Source organism: Chinchilla lanigera, unplaced genomic scaffold, assembly GCF_000276665.1.
Source record: "Chinchilla lanigera isolate Chin_1 unplaced genomic scaffold, ChiLan1.0 scaffold00001, whole genome shotgun sequence".
Lineage (NCBI taxonomy): Eukaryota > Metazoa > Chordata > Mammalia > Rodentia > Chinchillidae > Chinchilla > Chinchilla lanigera.
The window spans coordinates 32,433,872-32,457,253 of record NW_004955402.1 but is presented as its reverse complement, the minus strand read 5'-3'; the positions used below and the strand labels follow the sequence as shown (position 1 = coordinate 32,457,253).

The following is a 23,382-nucleotide window of genomic DNA, read 5'->3' as shown; positions in this document are numbered from 1 at the left end:
GAAAGCAAAATTTACTTATGTCTGTTGTCACAGATCGTTCATAGGGGCCAAGCAACTTTTCATCAAATACTGTTCACTTGGAGCAAATCAAATTGATCGGGGTAGAAATCAGAGTACTAACTCTGGTGAAGGCAGGGAATGCTGAGTGGGAAGGATCAAGGAAGCCTGCTGGAAGACTGCACATGATGGTGGTTACAGAGCACTGCACTTAATTTTGTACATACATTGTATATCATTGTAAGGGCAAAATAGACCTGTTCACTACATCCTCCTAATTAGACATCAAATTTGATCTTAAAATATCTCTACTACACAAAAAAAGATGTCATCCAGTGAAAGGAAGAACCTGTGTGAGGAACAAAGGAGGGACTCTTCACTGTGTGTTTCAATCTGTCTGTCCTGGTAGTGTTGGTTGCTACTTCAGGTCTAGCCTGACAACCACAACAATCGCTATGAGCAGTGTGGATGCATCCTGCTCCCTTCCTTCTCAGGTTGTAGATAGGGAACTGGATTTGCAGTAGCAGATGACTGGGTAGGGCACACAGAGTCACACCTTTTGAAGCCTAATAAGTTGCTTGTGATCTAAATCTAAGGTTTCTTTTTTCAATTATATTCCAAAAGTTTATTCACTGTCTGAGTGTCCATGTGTCTCCCATAAAAACCCTTGAGATATAGGCTTCAATATGATAGCCTAAATCCACAGTTCCTACAGCTCCAAAGTTGGCCATTCTCAGAAGGAGCACCCTGGCATCCCTCAGCAATCCTTAATAGCCGTAACAACAAGGATATATGCGTTGGGCACGGGAATGAGGAACGGGGAGGGTACTGGGGCAGGGTTAGGGACCTTGTGGGAGAATATGTCCACCTAGAAGAGTCAAGGCACACAGGGGGCTCCTGTCGGGTACCCCAGGTCCCAAAGAGGCTGACTTGTGAAAGGCTAGGGAAAACCAAGGGAAAAGCAAGGAAGGCCAGGTCCATGCAGACCAGCACAGTGCAGAGAGAACCATGCCCCTGATCTCCTGGATTACTGGTTGTTTTCACACAGTGTACAAAGAAGTGACAGATACTATGTTAAAAGGGAAAATATCTCAGCACTCTAGGAAGCTGTGGCAGGAGGATTAAAAGTTTGAGCCTACCTTGAGCATCTTAGTGCATCTCAAAATAATAATTAAAAAAAATTGAAAAGTGTGAGGGCCCTAAGTTCAATCCTCAGTACCACAGAAACGAACAAATAAATAAATAAAATTTATTATGTGCTCACAATGTGCCAGCAACTCACTCTATGCCAGAAAATTGCTTATATAAGACCAGGGCCAGGAACGGGGCTTTGGTCTTTTAACTTCTGAGGTTCAAACTATTCCTACCATGTGGCCCAGACAGACAGCATCTCTACTTGCACTTATTTTCTGTACACAGGGAGAAGTGAAAGACAACGACCCAAGTCCTAGATGGCTATAATCTGAGGGGACACCATGGCTGGCCCCACCAAGTTTGCAAGGCCACAGATGGTATTGCTGGTAGACAGTCATGGAAATGCACTGAAAAATCCTATGGAAAAGGATCCCACAAATTCTTAGGGTTGAGTTGATCAAGATAAATTACCATTCACATTACCTTTTGGTCTTCCCTCCACTTCTTGGCAGTACATTATTTTCTGCTGTGACAAAATAAACATTGGGGGAAAAGGAAAGAGTTTAATTTTAAGAGAGAGCACATAATTTTTCAGAAAGGTTTCCCCTTTTATATTTTTCTTAAAATTAATGCCACAGCTTTTTAAACCAGAGCTTAGATATAGTGATCAAGAAAGAAGTGAAATTTCCAGAGAAAAGAAAGAGATCCAATTTTCCCAAGCCTCTCCACTCAAAGAAAGAGCCCCAAGCCTGGGTAAACATGTTGGGGACTATGCTTGTGGCAGCATTTCCAATATGGTATGGCTCTACAGCTGCCATTTCTTTGAGTTTTCATGAACTTGACACCATTTTCCTGGGGTATGTAGGACCCCACAATGATTATGTGTCTGGCAGGGAACACTACTGAGTCATATCTGGCCAATTTACTCTAAAATAAAGACATTCTGTGTCCAATATCACAGGAAAATGTGAGTACCAAGATGAGCCATCTAGCAATTAGATCAGGTCAGTAACTGTAGCTGATCAGGTCAGTGCATGTAGCTCTGGGCTTCAGAGTCAACGCCTTCTCAAGCCCCACAGTTAGCAACTAGTCAAGGAAGCAAGCTCTGAAGCCTGCATTGGAAAGGAGTTCAGATTAAATATCTCTTAGAACGCTTCCAACTCTGAGATTCAGCCCTGGCTATTTTTAATTGATGTACCACTTGGTTTCCTGGTCCCTACATGAAATGTTAAAGTCTGTGGCTTAACAAGTGCCTTGTAAACAGGACAATGATCTCCCTTGGTTTATAATTACTTCCCCCATTTACAGACATCTAAGTCAATGTTACTACATAACCTAAGGCCTTGGCTTTAGATCTTCCCTCCAGCCAGCCTCCTTGACTGCTAACCTATACTGGGTTTTTGCATTATATTGATCACGATCTGGATTGATGGCTTTCAAAAGCATTTCATTATCTATACATGAGCTATTAGCTTCACCAATACTCATTTTCATGTTATTTCAAGATAGATAATAATTCTTCCTAACAAAAAAATCTTTTGTCTTTTATCCTCTTCCAAAGCCTTTATCTCTAAAGAACTTAATGCTCATCTTCTAAAGAGTACCTGCAATACCCTGAGGCTTTGCCTTCACCCCTCTAACGCATATATTTCTCAAGGAAATGCCAACATGACTAAAGGGTCATCAATAGTCTGGCCATCATCTGTAGGTTTTCTGCTCTGGGTCGAAGAGAGGATGCATAATCTTTCTGGTCTGTTACAGTGCAGGGTGAGGGGCACCATCTGAGAATAAGATGGAACCATTTTTAATGGGATAAAACCTTATTTCTGGAGAATAGTCATATACCTGTATCTGATGCCTTTTTAACAATTTTGGGGTATTTCTGGAATTTTATAAAGTAATAGCTCTCATATTCCATCAAAATGGTTTCAAGGTCAATGTTGTCACAAACTTCAAAGCGCTGTAACCCCAGTTGAGTTTCTTGCTCCAGTGTGTGGGCTGTATCAATATATCTGGAAGTTTGTAGAAGAAAAAAATTTTAACTCTGGGTATAAAGAATAAAGGCAAACAGTCTTAAGAAGTCTAAAGAGATTCAACAAAGAATTCACAAAGAGAAAGCCTATAGTAAATAGTACATTAAATGAAAACTAGTATATATGAAATTTTTATGCAGAGTAAAGAACATTTCACACATTATATATATCCAAATATTGGTTTTCAAAGCAGTTAACTCTGGAAGCTACCTACTTATTCCAGTTATGTCATCATTGTTCAAAACAATTTTGGAAGTGTTTCAAAGTCAAAAAAGTAAATTAACTGAGAAAAATATCTTAGAGATTACCTTTATTTATGATAAGGCAAAATGAGTATTTGCCTAACCTGATTACCTCTTTATTCATCAGTTTTCATTTCAGGTAACACTTGACAATTGATAAAATCTAAGTTCAACCCTAAAGGGGAAGGAATTTGAGAAGGAAATTCCAAGGATGTCTCTGATTATCATTAAGGAAATTCACTATAAGAAGATATCATCTTGTATATACTATTTCTTATAAAATTTTAGTCAGTCACATATTACACTAAAGATTCTTCTGTAAGTAGCATCATGACCTTTGTTTTTCCTGTCATTTTAAAGCTGTTCAGTGGTATTGCTATCCAGTATAAGTGGTCTTCCCATTAGAAGCAAGGGCTTTGTTTCAAAATCTTCTGAAACTAAAAAGACCTGCCAGCGCTTATTTTTTTGTTGTTAACTTTGGGGGTAGGGTATGAAAATCAAACTCAGGACCTTGAACTTGCCAAGCAGGTACTGTGCTGCTGAGCTATATCCCTAGCCCAACTTATTTTTTATGAGTATCTTACACCATAATTATTTCTTTTTTTATTTTAAAGAGAAAAATACAAAATTTCAAAACAAGATAATAGGAGAGTAACAATGGTTGATACTTTGCATATTGTTAACTTTAACTTAGTTACTCAGAGTACAAGATATAATCATTTAACTGTTCAAACAATATTATCACAAAACTCTCTTTTCAATGAACTGAGAGAAATTAGTAATATAACTATCTTAACTGTTTTGTGTGTGTATGTGTATATATTTTTTCTCTTTTCCTTTTCTCCTTTCCCCCATCTCAGTTTGTCTTTCCTTTTAAACAATTTCTTCCCATTTTACAATATCTATTGTACATTTGGGATCTTATTTACTCTTTCAGCTTCTCACACTAGGGAGACAATAAAATGTTCATTCATGTGCATCTGGTTGTTTCACTTATGAATATGGTCTCAAATTGCGTAATATAATAGTCTCCAGTTTATTCTTCTTTATAGCTGAGTAGTAATCCATTGTACAAAAAGACCACATCTTTTTTATCTATTCCTTAGTTGATGGGATTTGGGTTGTCTCTAAGATCTAGCTATTACAAATTGTGCTGCTGTAAACGTGTGTGCACATATATCACTGTGGTACGATGTTTATAATTCTGAGAAGATACCCAGAAGGGAAATAGCTGGGTCAAGTGGAACTTCCAATCCTCGTTTTTTGAGAAATGTCCACATTGACTTCCACAGTGGTTGCACCAGTCTACACTCCCATCAGCAGTGGCAAAGGGTTCCTTTTCCCCACAGCCCCTCCAGCATTTGTTATTGACTGATTTCTTGATGATAGCCATTCTTTCTAGGGTGAGATGGAATATCAGTGTTCCTTTTAATTTGCGTTTCTTGAATGACCACTGATGTTAAACATTGTTTCATATATTTATTTGCTGTTTGTATTTCTTCATCTAGAAGTATATATTAATCTCAGATGCTCACTTTAGGATTCAGTCTTTAAACATGGGAGGTCTGGTATTTTTTAGTTCTTTATATGTTTTTGATGGTAATCCTTTCTCTGAGAAACAACCAGCAAACACTTTTTTTCTCACATTGTGGATTGTCTCTTCATTCTGTTGGTGGTTTCTCTTTTTTTTTTTTTTTTTCGAAAATGTGACTCAGGACCTTGCATTTGCCAGGCAGGTGCTGTGCTGCTGAGCTATCTCCCTGGCCCTGGTTTCTCTTGCTGTGCAAAAGTTTTTAATAAGATGAGATCCCACTTGTTCATTCTTTGTGATAGTTCCTGTGTGATCGGGGTTTTATTCAAAAAGTCTCTGCTTATCCCAATGTGTTTAAGAGTTTTATCTATTCTATCTTCCAGCAGATATAATATTTTAATCTTTGATCCATTTCAAATTTAGTTTAGTGCATGGTGAAAGAGATGGGTCCAGTTTTAATCTCTGGCATGTACAGAGCTAGTTTTTCTAGCGTCATTTTTTTAAAACAGGCTATCTTTCTACCAGTGACTGAGTTTGGCACCTTTGTCAAAGATAAGGTGGCTGAGTATGTCTGGAGTTGTTTCTGCATCTTCTAATCTGTTCCATTGATCTTTGGATCTGTTTTCCTTCATCAGTATCATGCTGTTTTTATCACAGTAGCTTTATGGTATAATTTCAAGTCAGGGATTGAGATGTGCCTGGCCTTGCCTTTGTTGTCCAGAATTGCTATCGCTATTCAAGGTCTCTTCTGGTTCTAAGTGAATTTTAGGATTGTTTTCTCTAATTCTGTGAGATATACTTTTGGAATTTTGATCAGAATTGCATTACATCTGTATAACACTTTTGGAAGGATGGCTATTTTCACTATATTGGTTCTTTCTACCCAGGAGCAAGGGATATCTTTCCATTTTCTTATATATACTTCATTCTCCTTTTTCAGAGTACTGTGGTTTTCAATATAGAGGTCTTTACAACATTCACTGGATTGATTACCAGGTATTTCATGTTTTTGGATGCTATTATGAAAGGTGTTGCTTCCCTAATTTCTCTCTCAGTGAGTTTACTATTAGTGCACAGGAAGGCTATACATTTTTGAGTGCTGGGTTTGTATCCAGCTGTGCTACTGAATTTGCTTATTAAATCTATCAGTTTTTAGTGGAGTTTTTGGCATCTTCTATGCAGAGACTCATGTCATCTGCAAATAATGGTAATTTAAATTCTTCCTTTCCTATCGTTATTCTTTTCATTTCTTTCTCTTGTCTGTTTGCTCTGGCTGAAGTTTTCAGGACTGTATTGAATAAGAATGGAGACAGTGGACATGCTTGTCCTGTTCCTGATTTCAGAGTGAAAGCTTTCAGTTATTGTCCATTTAGTATGATGTTGGCTGTTGGTGTGGCATAGATGAGTTTTATCAGATTGAGATAAAGACCATCTGTTCCAATTTTCTGTAGGGTTTTTATCATGAATGGGTGTTGGATTTTGTCAAAAGCTTTTTCTGCATCTACTAAGATGCTCACTTGGTTTTTGTCCTTTGTTCTATTAATATGATGTATTGCATTTATGGACTTCCATATGTTGAACCATCCTTGCAGCCCTGGGATGAATCAAACTTGATCATGCTATCTAATCTTCTTGATGATTTGCTGCATTCTCTTTGCCAGTATCTTATTGAGGATTTTTGTATCTATGTTCACTAGGGAGATTGGCCTGCAGTTCTCTTTCTTAGTTCGGTCCTTCTCTGGTTTTGGTATCAGGGTAATGCTTGCTTCCAGGAATGAATTTGGGACTATTGCTTCCCTTTCAATTTCATTAAAGAGTTTGAGAAGTAGTGGTGTTAGGTCTTCTCTAAATTTCTTGTAGAATTCAGCAGTGAATCTGTCAGGGCCTGGGTTTTTCTTTGTTCGTAGGTTTTTTTTTTTTTTGTAGGTTTTTAATTACATCTTTGATTTCATTGATTGATATTGATTTATTTAGGATTTTTATATCTTCTTGATTCAGCTTTGGTAATTCACATGTACCTAGGAATCTGTCCATTTTTTCTGGTTTTTCATCTTTTTAGCATGACTATAGGTTCCCAAAGTAGGTATAGGTCATCTTCTGGATTTCTGCATGGTCTGTTGTGATTTCACTCTTTTCACTCCTAATTGCATGGCTTTGAGTCTTTTCTTTCCTCTTTTGATAAGGTTGGCAAAGGCTTTGTCAATTTTCTTTAATCTTTCAAAGAACCAACTCTTTGATTCATTGATTCTTTGTATTATTTTCTTAGTCTCCAATGTGTTAATTTCTGGTCTGATCTTTATAATTTCCTCCCTCATATGAGGTTTTGGCTTAGCCTGCTCTTCTTTTTCTAGAAGTTTGAGGTTCACTATGAAGTTGTTTATTTGCACTTACCCTATTTTCTTGATATGGGTATTCACTGCTATAAATTTCCCTCTTAGAACTGCTTTCATTCTGCCCCATAAGTTCCAGTGATGTGGCAAGTGAGACCATTGAGATAGATACTCACAAGAAAACTGAAAAAACATGACCAAACAAAGCTTTATTGGAGCCGGCTGATGGATTGTCTGTAACCTGGAGTCAGAGAAGATGTCCGTGCCACTCTGTTTTAGTACATTTCAGGTTTCCATAGTAACCATTAATTCATTTTCAGGAATCTCACAAGAATGTCACATAATTAGCACAAGTTTACCTTTCTCCCAGAAAGTCAGACAACCAAGTTCCAAATTCCAATGACCATAGTGGGTTAACTTTAACCTACTCCCCAATTTGCTCTGTTTGTTCTGTTCCCAATTTATGGTTTTACTCTGCTTTTAAGCAAGTTGATAAGAGGACTAGGGTGTGTGGGGTTGTCAACTAAGTGAACTTTAAGTGACCTCTCTTACTGTGAAGTTAAAACCAGAAAAATGGAGTTTCTCTTGCCCTATCACCAGTATGTTGTATTGTCATTATCACTTAATTGTAGAAACTGTCTAATTTCTTCTTTAATTTCATCTGTACCCATTGGTTGTTCAGGAGGGTGGTATTTAATTTCCATGAGTTTATGAAGTTCTTGTGGTTTCTTTTGCCATTGATTTCCAATTTCATTGTACTATGGTTTGATAATATGCATAGAATAATTTCAGTTCCTTTGCATTTATTTAAACATGTTCTATGAACTAGTATTCAGCTAATATGTCTATTTTGTCTAACATCCCCTGTGCAGCTGAGAAGAATGTATATTCTGATGTTATAGGGTAGAATATTCTGTAGACACCTACTAAGTCCATTTGTTCAAAAGTTTGGTTCAGTTGTAGTATTACATTGTTGATTTTTTTGTCCAGTCAATCTGCCTTTTTGTGACAGTGGGGTATTGATATCTCCCAATATAATCATATTAGTACTTATTTGATTTTTCATGTCTGTTAATACTTGGGTAGACTGGTAATTGTTGCATATATACTTATGATTATTACCTTTTCCTCTTAGATTATTCCCCTCACAAGGATGTACTGACTTTTGTCTCTCTTAACAAGTCTTCACATGAAATTCACTTTGTCTGCAAATACAATAGTTACCCCTGCTTTTTACTTGGTTGTTGCTGCATGGAGTATTGTTTTCCAACTTTCAGTCTATGAATTTCTTTTTGAATCAAATGCACTTCTTGTATGCAGCATATTGTTGGATCTTGCTTCTTGATCCATTCTGCCAGTCTGTGTTTTTTGATTGGTGAATTGAGACCATTAATGTTAATGGGTATAATTGATATGTATTGACTTACCCTTGTCATGTTACTTTCCTCTTGTTGGCTCCTCTCTTTTTTTCCTTCCTTCCATTTTATTTTTTACCTTGCCTGTAGATTCCTTTCAATGGTGTTCATGGAATTGTAGTCCTTCTTATCTCTTTCTAGAGTGTCCTTCAAAACATTTTGGAGTGCTAGTTTGGTTGTCATAAATTTCCTCAGATGTTGTTTGTCATGGAAGTATCTTATTTCTCCATCAGTTTTGAAAGATAGTTTGGCAGGGTACATCAGTCTGGGTTGAAGGTTGTTTTCCTTGAGCTTGAAATACTTCACTTCATTCCTTGACTTGAGGGTTTGTGCTAAGAAGTCAGCTGTGATTCTGATGGACTTTCCTTTATAAGTGATTTGTTTCTTTTCCCTAGCAGCTTTTAAGATTATATTCTTATATTGAATTTCTGGAATTTTGACTATTATATGTCTTGCTGTAGATTTTTTATCATGGCTAGTTGGAGTTCTATATGCCTCACTTAACTGTATGTCATTATTTTTTGCCTCACATAGCAGCTCATGGATTGATTTCTCATGGCCTCTTGCTATTTTTAATAAATCCTTCTTTTCATGATAGCTAACCTCAAACTTGTTTGCTATATCTGATATCCTGTCCTCATATTGGTCTATTCTGCTGTGGATACTTTCCATGGGATTTTTATTCTCCTGCATATTTGCTTGAATCTGCCTATGAATTTCCTCTCTTTCCTATTCTGAGCATTCATGGTTTCCATAATTTTCTTAAGCTCCTCTATTTTCTTAAATCTATATCTGCTCTAGAGTCACTAAGCATGGTTTTCCTTGTGGACATAGTCTTTGCAGTTATCTGAGAAATTAATTCTCTGTTGATTTTTTTCCTAGGGCTTCATTCAATTCCTTTGTTGTTACCACTTCAGAGAGGCCATATGGGTGGCTTTCAGATTGTCTCACCTCATAGCCTCTGGGTTTGCTTTTGGTGAACTGAATGTCTGGGGTTTCATCTTGTTTTAATTGTCTTCTCATTTTTTTTTAAGTTTAATTCCTGGGGTGCTGCTTGTAAATTGCCTATGGTGGTTTGCTTTATTGCTCGTATTTAGAACCCTTAGGAAAGGACTATTTATCAGAGCTATCTTCTAGCTGAGTTTTGGGTTTTGAGTCTGTTGCAAGATCTTACCTCTTCAATTTGTTGGGGATGAGAAGTTGCTGCCCACTTGGCTCAGTCCCTGGTTCTTTGGCATTATGCCACAGTATTTTCTATAACCCTTAATCAATCTTATTCTTGGAATATCAGGAAGAATAGCTGTTTAGAACAATTATGTTACTTTTGGCTAAAGTGGTACCATCAGCAATTACAGTAGCAACAATCACAGCCTAGAAAATGACAAATTGAGGTAACCATTAATTTGCCACCTTTAACTGTATGAACTAGATTTGTGGTTATATAACATAATCTAAGCAGACCAGAAAAATGTATGCAGTATATAAGTCCTTAATATGTCAATTTTATCCTCAGGGGTTAAAATTTAAAAGGAGTTAGGGAAAAAACAGAGAGATAGAAGAACAAGAAGAAATTGTAAGGAAGGCTGGAGGACAAAAGGGGATCACAGTAACTTTGGGAAACTGATGCAGAAAACTAGAGGGAAAGAGAGAAAGAAGGAAGAGATATAAAGAACCACAGCTACAAAGAGGCTAGAAACCATGTTCACACACATATAAAAACAAGGTCAGACAATGAAGGAGAAAAAAAAAAAAAAAACCACGATCACTACAACAAAGAGAAAAAAATCCACTTCCAGGTTGTTTCTGCTGTCACTAGTAGAAAATCTGATCCCTGTTGATTTACCCCAGCAAGCCCGCAGTAGCTTTTTGGCCAGGTAGTGGATCATGTCAGTGAGCCTGCACCTCTAGCCAAGACCAGACTCATTCAGACTGCAGCTGTCAGTGAGCCCAGGTGGGAGCCACTAGATGGAGCCATCAGCCACTCTGAGTTCTGAGCTCAACTGGCCCCTCTCCAAGAAGGCTCCCAGCCAATCATTCCCATAGGACAACTAAGCACTCAGCACTCACCACCATCTAGTGTCATCCTTCATATCCAGTGCTCCTCTTCACTGCTGTGTCTCTTGTGGAGGCCTCTGGGGTCACCAGCAGTCAGTGTGTATCTGTAGGTTTGAATCACTCCTCCTCCTTGGGCAGTGAATCCCATCTCAGGGAGAAGGTGCCACTGGCTACCTCTTCCTCTTCACTGACATGTCTTTCTTCACTCTCCCTGTGGGCTTCAATTCTCACTTCAGATCTTTCCTGGATCCAGGGGACCCACTTCTCTCCCTCTTGTCTTCCTCATGTTGCTGTATTCCAGCATCTGAATGGCAACACTCAGAAAGGCTCTTTCTCTGCTGCTTGCCACTCTGCCATCTTGGTGCCTCCCCCCCCAACTTATTTTTTTGGCTAACAACTTTCACCTAAAGCAGTGTGCAACCTGGGCAATGTGGTACATGCCTGTAATCCCAGTACTTAGGAAGCCTGACAGAGGAGAATCACAAGTTCACTGGTGCCCAGCCTAGGCAACTTAGTAGCTTAGTGAGACTTTGTTTCAAAATATAAAATAAAAAGGGTTGAGTGTATATTTCAGTATGAAGGCCCTGGGTACAATCTCCAGCACTAAAATAAAAAAAAACTGATTCTGCACATTTCTATTATATTGCTTGAGCTTAAAGGAGGTCTGTTATCATCAAAGTTCATCAAAGGAGGTCTTAAAGCAACTGTTAAAACCAGTTCCTCCTGGTTTTTAACCAATAGTAACAGGATAGGATTTTAGAAAAACTAGTGTGAAAAGTATGCCATAGTGGGTGGTAGGGAGCATGAATGAAAAAAACACAGGTGGGAGGGGGCTAGGGATTTAGCTCAGTGGCACAGCACCTGCCTGGCAAGCACAAGGTCGTGAGTTCGATTCCCGATACCGGAAACAAACAAACAAACAAACACAGGTGGAAGGGTATTATTATATCGCTCAGGCCAGAAAGGTCAGTTATGTAGAACTTAAAAAATGGAATCCATGACCCTCCATTGTCTGCCCTCACAAATTCTTATTCACATATTCATTTCAAACTCTTGATCTCCATTTATTTAACTGTTTCATTTATGTCATGCTCCTTCATCATCTTATCTCTGCCATTACACCTGCCTATCCATATTCCACACATTTTTCAGATGCTACTCACATTACCTTTTTTACAAAGTAGTGGTTGGCTATCACAGTCCACAATGATCTGCCCTCCTCACTGAATTTTTTAGCATGGAACCATTCATTAGCGGTAGGCCTCTTTTTTAAACCTGCATGTCTTTAAAAATACCTGTGCTTCACTTTTCATTTTGGCAAACCATTCAAATCATCTTTCCCCCCAGGTTTCAGCAAAATGATCTACTTTAGCAAAATTTTCATTTATATGAGGTGCAACGCCATCTAGTGGCAAAATGTGGGAGCGCATATTTCGTTAAAGGTTCACAGTAAATTCTGCCAGTCCTCATAAGAAATTTTATCTTTTTTGTTGTTAGAGTTCCTTCTGATGCTGTTTCTGGATCACAAAGTACATTGTAGTAAAAATTAAGAATTGTTTGTGTAAATGGCTTTGTTTTCCTTTCTAATTACCCATCTACATTCCCTTGACTGAGCATCTGTCAGTACTGTGTTCACAGTTTTGGAGCTTAGCTTACTGACTGAGCTTAGTCAGTACTGTGTTCACAGTTCACCAGCTTAGCATGGTGCATCAAGTTTGCTATAATTCAACTAATCTACGAAAGCAGCATTCTGAAAGCATTCCATGGAAAACTAGTCTTTAAAGAATAAAACGCAAGGCAGGTGTGGTAGTGCTCACCTGTAATCCCAGCACTCTGGGAGGCTGAGATAGGAGGATTGCAAAGGAACTCAGTGTGGGTAACATAGAGACTTAGCAAGATGTTGTGTCGAGCAATAACAACAAAAAAGTTTGGGGATCCAGTTCAGTGTGAAGGCCCTAGGTTCTGTGATCAGTGCCAGAAAAAAAAAAAAAAATCTTATCTCCTCCACTGCAAAAATAGCAAGTGCTCATATGTGTAAGCTTAATTTGTGTCAGAGCCTACTCTAAGCCTGGCATGTACTGAATGCTCATAATAATAGTAAGTACCTGATACTTAACTCTCATCCATTTTACAGGGAAGTGAACTAAAGCACAGGGAAACTTGTCCAAGGTCACAGGTTAGCAGACTAGAGTGGGCATTTGAAATGAAACAGTCTGGCTCCTAAGATTATGTCAGGAAGGCCTCCTCAATACAATGAACCCCATGTCCCTGTCGTAGAGAAGGCACTTGCCGCTTTCTTATGCACTGCTCTTAGTTTCCTTCCTTGGGTGAGTGGTGAATCACAGAGCAATCAGCAGACCATGTCAGCCATCAGCTTCAAGAACACACCACATTACAGATGGGGAAGCAGAGGCACACAGAGGACCAAGTCAGGCCTCCTTTGGTTGGCCTTCACTTCAACCCCACTGCTATGAGTGGATATAGAGACCTAGCAATTGAGCATCAACTGATGGCTGCCTGCTCACATGGGAGGGCAGCATTTGCTGCTCTGGTCTGAGACTGGTGGTGATATGGAAAAAGGAGCCATTTCCTCAATAAAATTAAAATCCCTAACAGCATCAAGAGAAGTGTCTATAAAACTGGGTTTCAAAGTCACCGGAGTGAAGAACTTTTTTGACTGCAATATTACAATAAATTCATCATATTTACCAGGAGAAAAAAGTCATCCCACAAATTCTGATATGAAAATGTGATGGGAACAGTCACTTTTTTAATTAAAGAGTTACAACATAGTCAGTTTAGAGAGGAGGGGATGAGAGTGAGAATGAATAGTTTGTTCCAAGATGCAATGTTAAAACTGGTTACCTAGGAGGGAAGACGCAAACCAGTGGTAGAGTGCCCTTGGGTTATATTACTAATATCAGAAAAAGAAGAGGAAGAGGAAAAGGAAAAGACAAAAGAGAAAGGAGAGAAAATGGAAGAGGAAGAAGAGAGGAGAGAAAAGAGGAGAGGGAGGAGGAGGAAGATAAAGGATGGAGGGGGAAGAAGAGGGGAAGGGGATGAAGAAAGAGGAAGGAAAAGAAAAAATACCTGAAGGGAAAAAGAAAAGCATTTTTTGTACTTAGTAAATATGTTAATAAAGTTTTGAAATGTATCATGTTAAAAATAAGTGAATAAATGAGGCTAACAGTATGTGTGTGTTGAGGGGGTTGCTGGGTAGGAATAGGAGAAGGACAAGTGGGTGATGTCCAGAGGACTATTAGGGCAGTGAAACCATCCTGCACGATACTATAGTGGTGGATACCTGTCGTTATGCATTTGCCAAAACTCTGAATATACAACACAGAGTAAACCATAATTATAGACTTGGATTAATAACAATGTATTATTATTGGCTCACTGGCTGTAACAAATGTTCCACATCATCACAACATGGTAATAAGAGGGTTCGAGAGTATGGCTCAGTGGTAGACTGCTTGCCTGGCATGTACAAGGTCTTGGGTATGATCTCCAGCACAGCAAAAACAATCATAATAATTACAGGAAAATTTGGGGAAGCAGAGGGTACAGGCAAACTCTCTGAGTTTTTTTTTTTTTGTTTTTTGTTTTTTGTTTTTTTTGCACAGTTCTGTAAATATGAAACTGTTTTGAAAAATAGTCTATTAATTGTTTTTGAAGGTGTGTAGATAAAAAAATGGAGATCAGAGGAAAAGAAGTCTCAGCTGCAAACATCATATAACATACCCTTCTTGAGTTAAATAATGCAAAATCAAAACAAGGAGATTTTTTCGCCGTGCTTCTGTCTTCATCTTGTACTGTGAAAAAAGAGGAAAATTTAGATGGGACAACAAGGTATAACACTGGTTTTTCTTTTATAGCAATAAACCCTTGAAGGTAAATGCAACCTGTCAAAAGCAAGCAGCATGACTTAAAGGCTGGAAAGCAGTTTGAAGTCTCTAAGGAGATATAAAGTTGTTTTCCACCGTCATTTTCTTTTTAAAGCTGCCTCTCAATTGTAAACTTAGGGTACAATTATTTAAATTGGGATTGTGCTTTACCAGTTGAAGTTCTTACTGCCAAATTAATTGACCTTTCCTTGCTTATAACTATAAAGAAACAAAGACACACACTTCTGCTACTTGGAACAGGTTAAGGACAGTGATCACAAAAATAAACTGAGCCAGAAAGCAGCTGAAACAACAGGCACTTACGTCCTACTATATCTTTAGTTCACTGACAGTTCCACCCAGTCCCCACATACATGCAGAGATGAATGCCTATAAACCATTCAGGGGTGACTGCACAGCCAAGTACTTAGACTACAGACACTGAGAATGGCTGGGGCTATAAAAGAAAAATTCCTGTACAATAAGGTCTTTATTCAAAATGGATGAATCTGCTCACAGTGTTAATGTACTACATTTAGTAACCTTGTAGCTCAAACTCTCCTGAACTGTATTCCCTAAATACTTATATTCAATAGTACTTCCCTTAATTGAAAATGATTATCTTATGTAAGAATAACACAGGAAAGAACTGGAAAAAAATAAAGTAAAAGAGATCTCTATGTGGCCCAAGTTATGTCATAATCTATATGTACATTTGTGACACATGTATGTGTTTTGGCATTCATTCAGAATCTTGTAAAAATTAATATTATAATAAAATGAAAACGTACATATAATTATTTAAAAATCAAATAGCTATTTTTTTCCTTTTAAGCTGATTTTTATTATGGTAAAATGTAATATAACATAAAGTTTACCAACCTGACCATTTCCTCCCACAAGGACTGCTTTTTATTTATACATACTCCTAACCACTCCCATGCTAGGAGACAGAGAGATGACTTTTTTAATCCAGGGACCTCCATAATGTCAGTTTTCACTACCAAAAAGCAGGCAAATGGCCTCATGGATTTAGTAAACTAATGGCAATGTTTAGGTTTTTTCTGTTAAAACAAGAAAGTGAATCTCAGCTACTGCTTCTGTAAGGATTTTGAATTTTCAACTCCAGTTCCTATTTGTAAAAGTTTTAAGTAAGTTAATAGGACAGTGGACAGACATGCAATTGCAGCTTCCATTGTCTGTTCAAGTATTCATTCAACCTTCACATTTTTTTCAAGGAAACTGGTTGGGTCACTTTAACTCCTATCATAATGGCTTTTAACCCACATTAGAGACCTGCAGGATCACACCTGGACACCTATAGCCTTGTTCTCCATCTGTACCAATTCTGTGTGTGGCCTTGAGAAACGGCAGTGATTCTTTACACATCATTTTCGTAGGTATCACGCAGCCATACTTGAATTTCCAATTGGCTGCCTCATAGTGTGCCTTCTATACCTACGATCCACTGTCACTGTCACTCCGGTCATCACACAGTTGATGGTTTGGGTTATATTGAATGAATGAATCTCTCGACTAGAATCCAGTAATTTGTCAGGTACTTTCTTCTGGGTGACAGTTACTGCCCAGCCTTTCCTTCTGAGAGTTACTGATGTAAAGCCCTCTAGTTAATTGCCTTAAAAACATAATCTATTGGGTAGTGTTGGTCCTCAGGGAAAAAAAAATGGTAACACGCAGTCCAAACTAGCACTGGAGCAATGAGACATATTGGTGCCTCACAACCTGCACCATAATACCTGGGCCTGTAGCTCCCACACAAGGTGCACAAGCCATTCCACCCACTTTATGTTTGGCTTATTTTACTTAGTGTGATGTAAAGGCTGTGCCATGTGTCCAAATTTCCTTCATTCTATGGATGAAAGTGATATCCTACAATACAATTTTAAATAAAAACTCTTCTGCCCCATTCTACTAGTTTACTTGTCAACCTCACTCTTACAGAAAACAACCTTATTTATTTTAGCTGATATCTAATTTCATGCTTCTAAGTAGTGTCAGCTTTAAGATGTATACATGATTGTTAGGAATCAATCTTTCAGCTCCTCTTAAGGTAGATGGAAAGTATACCTTTTCCACCTATCCTTCTCTTGCAGTTTGATAAATATTCAGTGCTCATATTATTAAGACCATGTAAATATTGTTTACTTCTGAGGCAAAAATTGCTATGGTTATTTTTTCATTTCTATCTAACATTTGTTTACTTGGAATTATCTCATTTTTATTAGTTTATGTTTCAATATACCTACTGGTAATTAGTAAACTCTAACACACATCATAGCCCTCTCCCCACCATCAGATACATCTGGTAGTGTGTCCACTACAACCCCGTGGCTTCCCTCCTAGAACCTCTGCTCCCACCCTGCTATAGATTGCTGATGCTTGGACCCATTACAGATACTTTTACTGCAATTACCCTTCAAATTTTTTTTGTTTTACTGCATTCTCTGGAAACTGAGTCTTCCCTTTTTCCAGTTACTCCCTTGTTTTAAAACCACACATTCTTTAGAGTAAAGATGGGAGGGAGGGAAGTAAATGGTGAGAATGTACATGCCTGAAAGTTATTCAACTTTATTCTTTATTCAACTTCAAGTATGAGAGTTTGAAAGGACATCACCATACTATTCTCAGACTTGATGCTGTATATGTAATATGTTTCTTTCTTCCGCTTAAAGCCAAATCTACAACAAATCTAGTTTTAAAGATCATTACTGGCTTTATTTGGAACTCAAAAATCAATCAGTAGTTCAGACCACCAATGGTTCAGAATGTCCTGCCCCATCACATCGTTGGTTATACTTATAGCTACAGAAAAGAAAATATGCAGAAAACAGAAGTGAGGTGTAGGGGGAGTGCCAAGGTGGTAGAGTGGTAAGCAACAGAGAAAGAGCTTCTTTGAGAGCTGCCATCCAGACTCTGGAATATAGCAACTTGAGGAAGACAAGAAGGAGGGAAGTGGGCTCCCTGGACCCAGAAAGGATCTGAAGCACAAATTGAAGTCCCCAGAGAGAGTGAAGAGAGAAATTTCAACAAAGAAGGACTTACTTAAACCTGCAGACACATGGTGACTACTGGTGACCCCAGAGGTCTCCATGAGAGATGCACTAGTGAAGAGGAGCACTGCACATGAAGGACTGCACTAGCTGGTGGTGAGTGCTGAGGGCTCAGAAATCCCATGGGAGAAATCCATTGGCCAGGAGCCATTTTGGAGTGGGGCCTGCTAAGCTCAGAACTCCAAGAGGCTGCTGGCTCCATCTAGTGGCTCCCAGCTGGGCTCAGGTCCATAGAAGGTACACTGACAGCTGCAGGCCAAATGAGTTTGCTTTTGGCCAGAGGTGCAAGCTCACTGAGATTATCTGCTACCCAGACAAAAAGTTACTGCTGGCTTGCTGGGATAAATCAACACACATCTGGACTCTGTCTCCACAGGTTGTCTTTGACAGCAGAGACAAACCTGGAAATGGACTTTTCTTTTCTCTATCTCTCTTCTTTATTTTGTTGTTGTTAAGGTGGTGGTGGTGGTATGTTTTGGTTTTTGTTTGTTTTCTCTCTCCCTCATTGTTTGATCTTATTTTTATATCAGTGTGAACATGGTTTATAGACTCCTTGTGGTTGTAGTTCTGTTATTTTTATCTCTTCCTTCTCTCTTTCCCTCCAGTCTTCTGCACCAGTTTCCCAAAGTTAGTGTGATCCCCCCTTTGTGATCCAGCCTTACTTCTAATCTCTTCCTCTTCTTCCACTTCTCTATTTTCTCCCTAACCCATTTTAAATTTTAAGCCCTCAGGGTAAAATGGACATATTAAGGACTTATATACTGCATATAATTTTCTGGGCTATTTTAGATTTCATTATATAACCACAAATCTAGTTCATACAGGTAAAGATGGCAAATACCTCAGTTTGTCATTTTCTAGGCTTTGTCTGATGCTATTATTGCAGATGGAACTGCCTTAGCCAAAAGTGACAAAATCATTCTAAACAACTATTATTCCTGGTATTGCAAGACTGAGATTGACAAAGGCTCATAGAAAATGGTGTGGCACAGTGCCAAAGAAAAAAGGGCTGGGTCAAGCAGCCACCATCTTCTCATCCCTAACAAATTGAAGGGGTAAGATCTTGCAACAGACTCAAAACCCAAAACTCAGCTACACCTAGAAGATAGCTCTGATAAGTAGTCCTTTCCTAAGGGTTCTAAATACAAGCAATAAAGCAAACCACCATAGGCAATTTATAAGCATCACCCTGGAATTAAACTTTGAAAAAATGAGAAGACAATTAAAACAAGATGAAACCCTAGACATTCAGTTCACCAAAAGCAAGCCCAGGGGCTATGAGGTGAGACAATCCAAAAGCCACTCATATGGCCTCTCTGAAGTGGTAACAACAGAGGAATTGAATGAGGCTCAAAAAAAAAAAAATTAACTAAGAAACAATGTTGCAGATAACTGCAAAGACTATGTCCACAAGGAAAACCATGATTAGTAACTCTAGAGCAGATACAGATTTTTAAAAATAGAGGAGCTTAAGAAAATTATGGAAGCCATGAATGCTCAGCATAGGAAAGAAATGGAATTCATAAGCCAGATTCAAGCAGATATCCAGGAGAATAAAAATTCCATTGAAAGTATTGGTAGGCAATGTTAGGACAGGATCTCAGATATAGAACACAGGCTTGAAGTTAGAAATCATGAAAAGATTCCATAAAAGTAGCAAGGAACCATGAAAAATCAATCCATCAGTTGCTAGATGAGTCAAAGAGGAATAATTTAAGATTGAGTGGAGTCAATAAAAAAGGAGGAGATACCACAAATGATACAAAAAAACTGTTCATAGATGTCATGGCAGAAAATTTTCATGGTAGGGAAAAAGGATTTAATGTACAGTTAAGTGAGGCATATAGAACTCCAAATAGCAATGATCCAAAAAAATCTACAGCCAGACATATAACAGTCAAGATTGCCGAAATTCAACACAAGAATATAATCTTAGAATCTGTTAGGAAAAAAGAAACAAATCAGGGCCAGGGATATAGCTCAGTGGCACAAGCACCTGCCAGGCAAGCACAAGGTCTTGAGTTTGATTCCCAGTACCAAAAAAAAAAAAAAAAAGAAAGAAAGAAAAAAGAAAAAGAAAAGAAACAAATCACTAATAAAAGAAAATCCATCAGGTTCACAGCTGACTTAGCACAAACCCTCAAGTCAAGGAGAATTTGGAATGAAGTATTTCAAGCTCTAAAGGAAAATAATCTTCAACCCAAACTGATGTACCCTACCAAACTATCTTTCAAAACTGATGGAGAAATAAGATACTTCCACTACAAAGAGCATCTGAAGAAATTTATGACCACCAAACCAGCACTTCAAAATATTTTGAAGGATGTTTGAGAAAGAGATAACAAGGACTACAATTCCATGAACACTAACAGAAGGAATCTACCAGGTAAGGCAACAATTAAACAGAGAGAGGGGGAGAAAAAAGAAGAGTCAACAACAGGCAAATAACATGACAAGGATGAGTCAATATATATCAGTTATACCTATCGATATTAATGGTCTCAATTCACCAATCAAAGAACAGAGACTGGCTGAATGGATCAAGAAGCAGGATCCAGCAATACGCTGCATACCAGAAACACATTCAATTCAAAAAGAAATTCATAGACTTACAGTCAAAGTATCAAAAACAATACTGCATGAGACAAGAACCAAGAAAAAAAAGGGGGGAAGTAAATATTGTATTTGCAGACAAAATTAATTTCATGCCAATACTCATTAAGAGAGATAAAGAAGGTCACTACATCCTTGAAAAGGGAACAATCCAAAAGGAAGAGATAACAATTATAAATATATTTGAAACATATACCAGTGCTCCCAGCTATATAAAGCAAATATTAATGGACATGAAAAATCAAATAAGCACTAATAAATTCTATTGTGGGATTGCAATACCCCACTGTTACAAAAGACAGATCAACTACACAAAAAATCAATAGTTTAATATTAGAACTGAACCAAACTTTTGAACAAATGGATTTAGTAGATGTCTACAGAGTGTCCCACCCAATAACATCAGAATATACATTCTTCTCAGCTGCACAGGGCATGTTCTACAAAATAGACCACATGCTAGTTCATAGAAAATGCTTAAGTAAATGCAAAGGAATTGTAATTATCCCATGCATATTATCAGACCATAGTGCAGTGAAATTGGAAGTCAATGGTAAAAGAAACCACAAGAACTTCATAAACACATGGAAATTAAATAGCGCCTGCCTGAACAACCAATGGGTCATGGATGAAATTAAAGAAGAAATTAGACAGTTCCTACAATTAAGTGATAATGACAATACAATATACTGGAATTATGGGACACAATGAAAGCAGTCTTAAGAGGGAAATTTATAGCAGTGAATACCCATATCAAGAAAACAGGGCAAGTGCAAATTAACAACTTCATGGTGAACCTCAAACTTGTAGAAACAGAAGAGCAGGCTAAGCCTAAAGCTCATATGAGGGAGGATATTATAAAAATGACAGCAGAAATTAATGCATTGGAATCTAAGAAAACAATATAAGGAATCAATGAATCAGAGAGTTGATTCTTTGAAATATTAAATAAAATCGACAAAACCTTAACCAGTCTTCTCAAAAAGAGGAAAGAAATGACTCAAAACCACACAATTAGGAATGAAATGGGTGGAATCACAACAGACCATGCAGAAATCCAGAAGATGACCTATCCTTACTTTGAGAACCTATATTCATGCTAAAAAGATGGAAAATCAGAAAAAATGGACAGATTCCTAAATACATATGAACTACCAAAACTGAATAAAACTCCTAAATAAACCAATATCAATCAATGAAATTGGGCTGGGGATATAGCTCAGAGGCATAAGCACCTGCCTGGCAAGCACAAGGTCCTGAGTTCAATTCCCGGTACCAAAAAAAAAAAAAAAAAAATGAAATTGAAGATGTAATTAAAAACCTACCAACAAAGAAAAGCCTGGGCCCTGAAAGATTCATTGCTGAATTCTACAAGACTTCATACCACTACTTCTCAAACTTTTTAATGAAATTAAAAGGAAAGCAAGCATTACCCTGATACCAAAACTGGAGAAGGACCAAACTAAGAAAGAGAACTGCAGGCCAATCTCCCTAGGGAACATAGATGCAAAAATCCTCAATAAGATATTGGCAAAGAGAATGCAGCAAATCATCAAGAAAATTGTACACCATGATCAACTTTGATTCATCCCAGGGATGCAAGGATGGTTCAACATATGTAAATCCATAACAGTAATACACCATATTAATAGAGCAAAGGACAAAAACCAAATGAGCATCTCAATAAATGCAGAAAAAGCTTTTGACAAAGTCCAATACCCATTCATGATGAAAACCCTACAGAAAATTGGAACAGATGGTCTTTATCTCAATCTGGTAAAACCCATCTATGCCAAACCAACAGCCAACATCATACTAAATGGACAATAACTGAAAGCTTTTACTCTAAAATCCAGAACAAGACAAGCATGTCCACTGCCTCCATTCTTATTCAACATGGTCCTGAAAACTTCAGCCAGAGCAATCAGACAAGAGAAAGAAATAAAAGGAATAACAATAGGAAAGGAAGAAGTTAACTTACTATTATTTGCAGATGACATGATACTCTACATAGAAGACCCCAAAGACTCCACTAAAAAACTGGTAGATTTAATGAGAAAATTCAGTAGCATGGCTGGATACAAAGTCAACACTCAAAAATCTATAGTCTTCTTGTACACAAATAAAAAACTCACTGAGAGAGAAACTAGGGAGACAGCACTTATCACAATAGCATCCAAAAACATGAAATACCTAGGAATCAGTCTACTGAAGGACCTCTACATTGAAAAGCATAATACTCTGGAAAAAAAGATTGAAGTGTATATAAGAAAATGGAAAAATATCCCTTACTCTAAAATCCAGTATAATGAAAATAGCCATCCTTCCAAAACTGTTATACAGATGTAATGCAATTCCAATCAAAATTGCAACAGCATATTGCACAGAATTAGAGAAAATAATTCTAAAATTCACTTGGAACAAGAAGGGACTTAGAATAGCAAAGGCAATTCTGAGCTACAATGGCAAGGCCAGGGCATCACACTTCCTGACTAGAAATTATACTATAAAGCTACTGTGATTTAAAAAACAAAAAGCAAAAAACAGTGTGGTACTGGCAAAAAAAAGACTGACCCGAAGATCAATGGAACGGATTAGAAGATACAGACACAACTCCAGATATATTCAGCCACCTTATCTTTGACAAAGGTGCCAAACACATATATTTACTAGAGGAAAGATAGCCTGTTCAATAAATAGTGCTGGAAAAACTGGCTTTGCACATGTTGAAGATTAAAATTAGACCCATATCTTTCACCAGGCACTAAACTAAATTTGAAATGGATCAAAGATAAAAATATTAAAACAGAAACATTAAATCTGCTGAAAGATAGAATATGTAAAACTCTTGAACACATTGGGATACTGAAAGGCTTTATCAATAAAATTCAATAGTTTCATGGCCTTTTAGCTAAGATCAAGTGAAGTATCTGTTCTTATTAGTTTAATATCAATAAAATCCTGATAGCACAGGAACTATCACAATGAATCAACAACTGGGATCTCATCTTATTAAAAAGCTTTTGCACAGCAAGAGAAATTGCCAACAGAGTGAAGAGACAACCCAAAATGTG

General features: G+C 37.7%; 1 protein-coding gene across 4 annotated transcripts in view; it reads right to left on the bottom strand.

Annotated features, from left to right (window-relative positions):
* Positions 1–23,382, bottom strand: part of Katnal2 (katanin p60 subunit A-like 2) — an 82,016-nt gene that overhangs the window by 32,756 nt on the left and 25,878 nt on the right. For all 4 annotated transcript variants that reach the window (XM_005372884.2, XM_013510499.1, XM_013510502.1 and 1 more), the window contains 3 exons: positions 14,482–14,552; positions 2,977–3,143; positions 1,615–1,657 (listed from right to left, as the gene is read on the bottom strand). In XM_005372884.2, the coding sequence (XP_005372941.1) occupies positions 1,615–1,657; positions 2,977–3,143; positions 14,482–14,552 (281 nt within the window). The remainder of the gene's footprint in view (positions 1–1,614; positions 1,658–2,976; positions 3,144–14,481; positions 14,553–23,382) is intronic.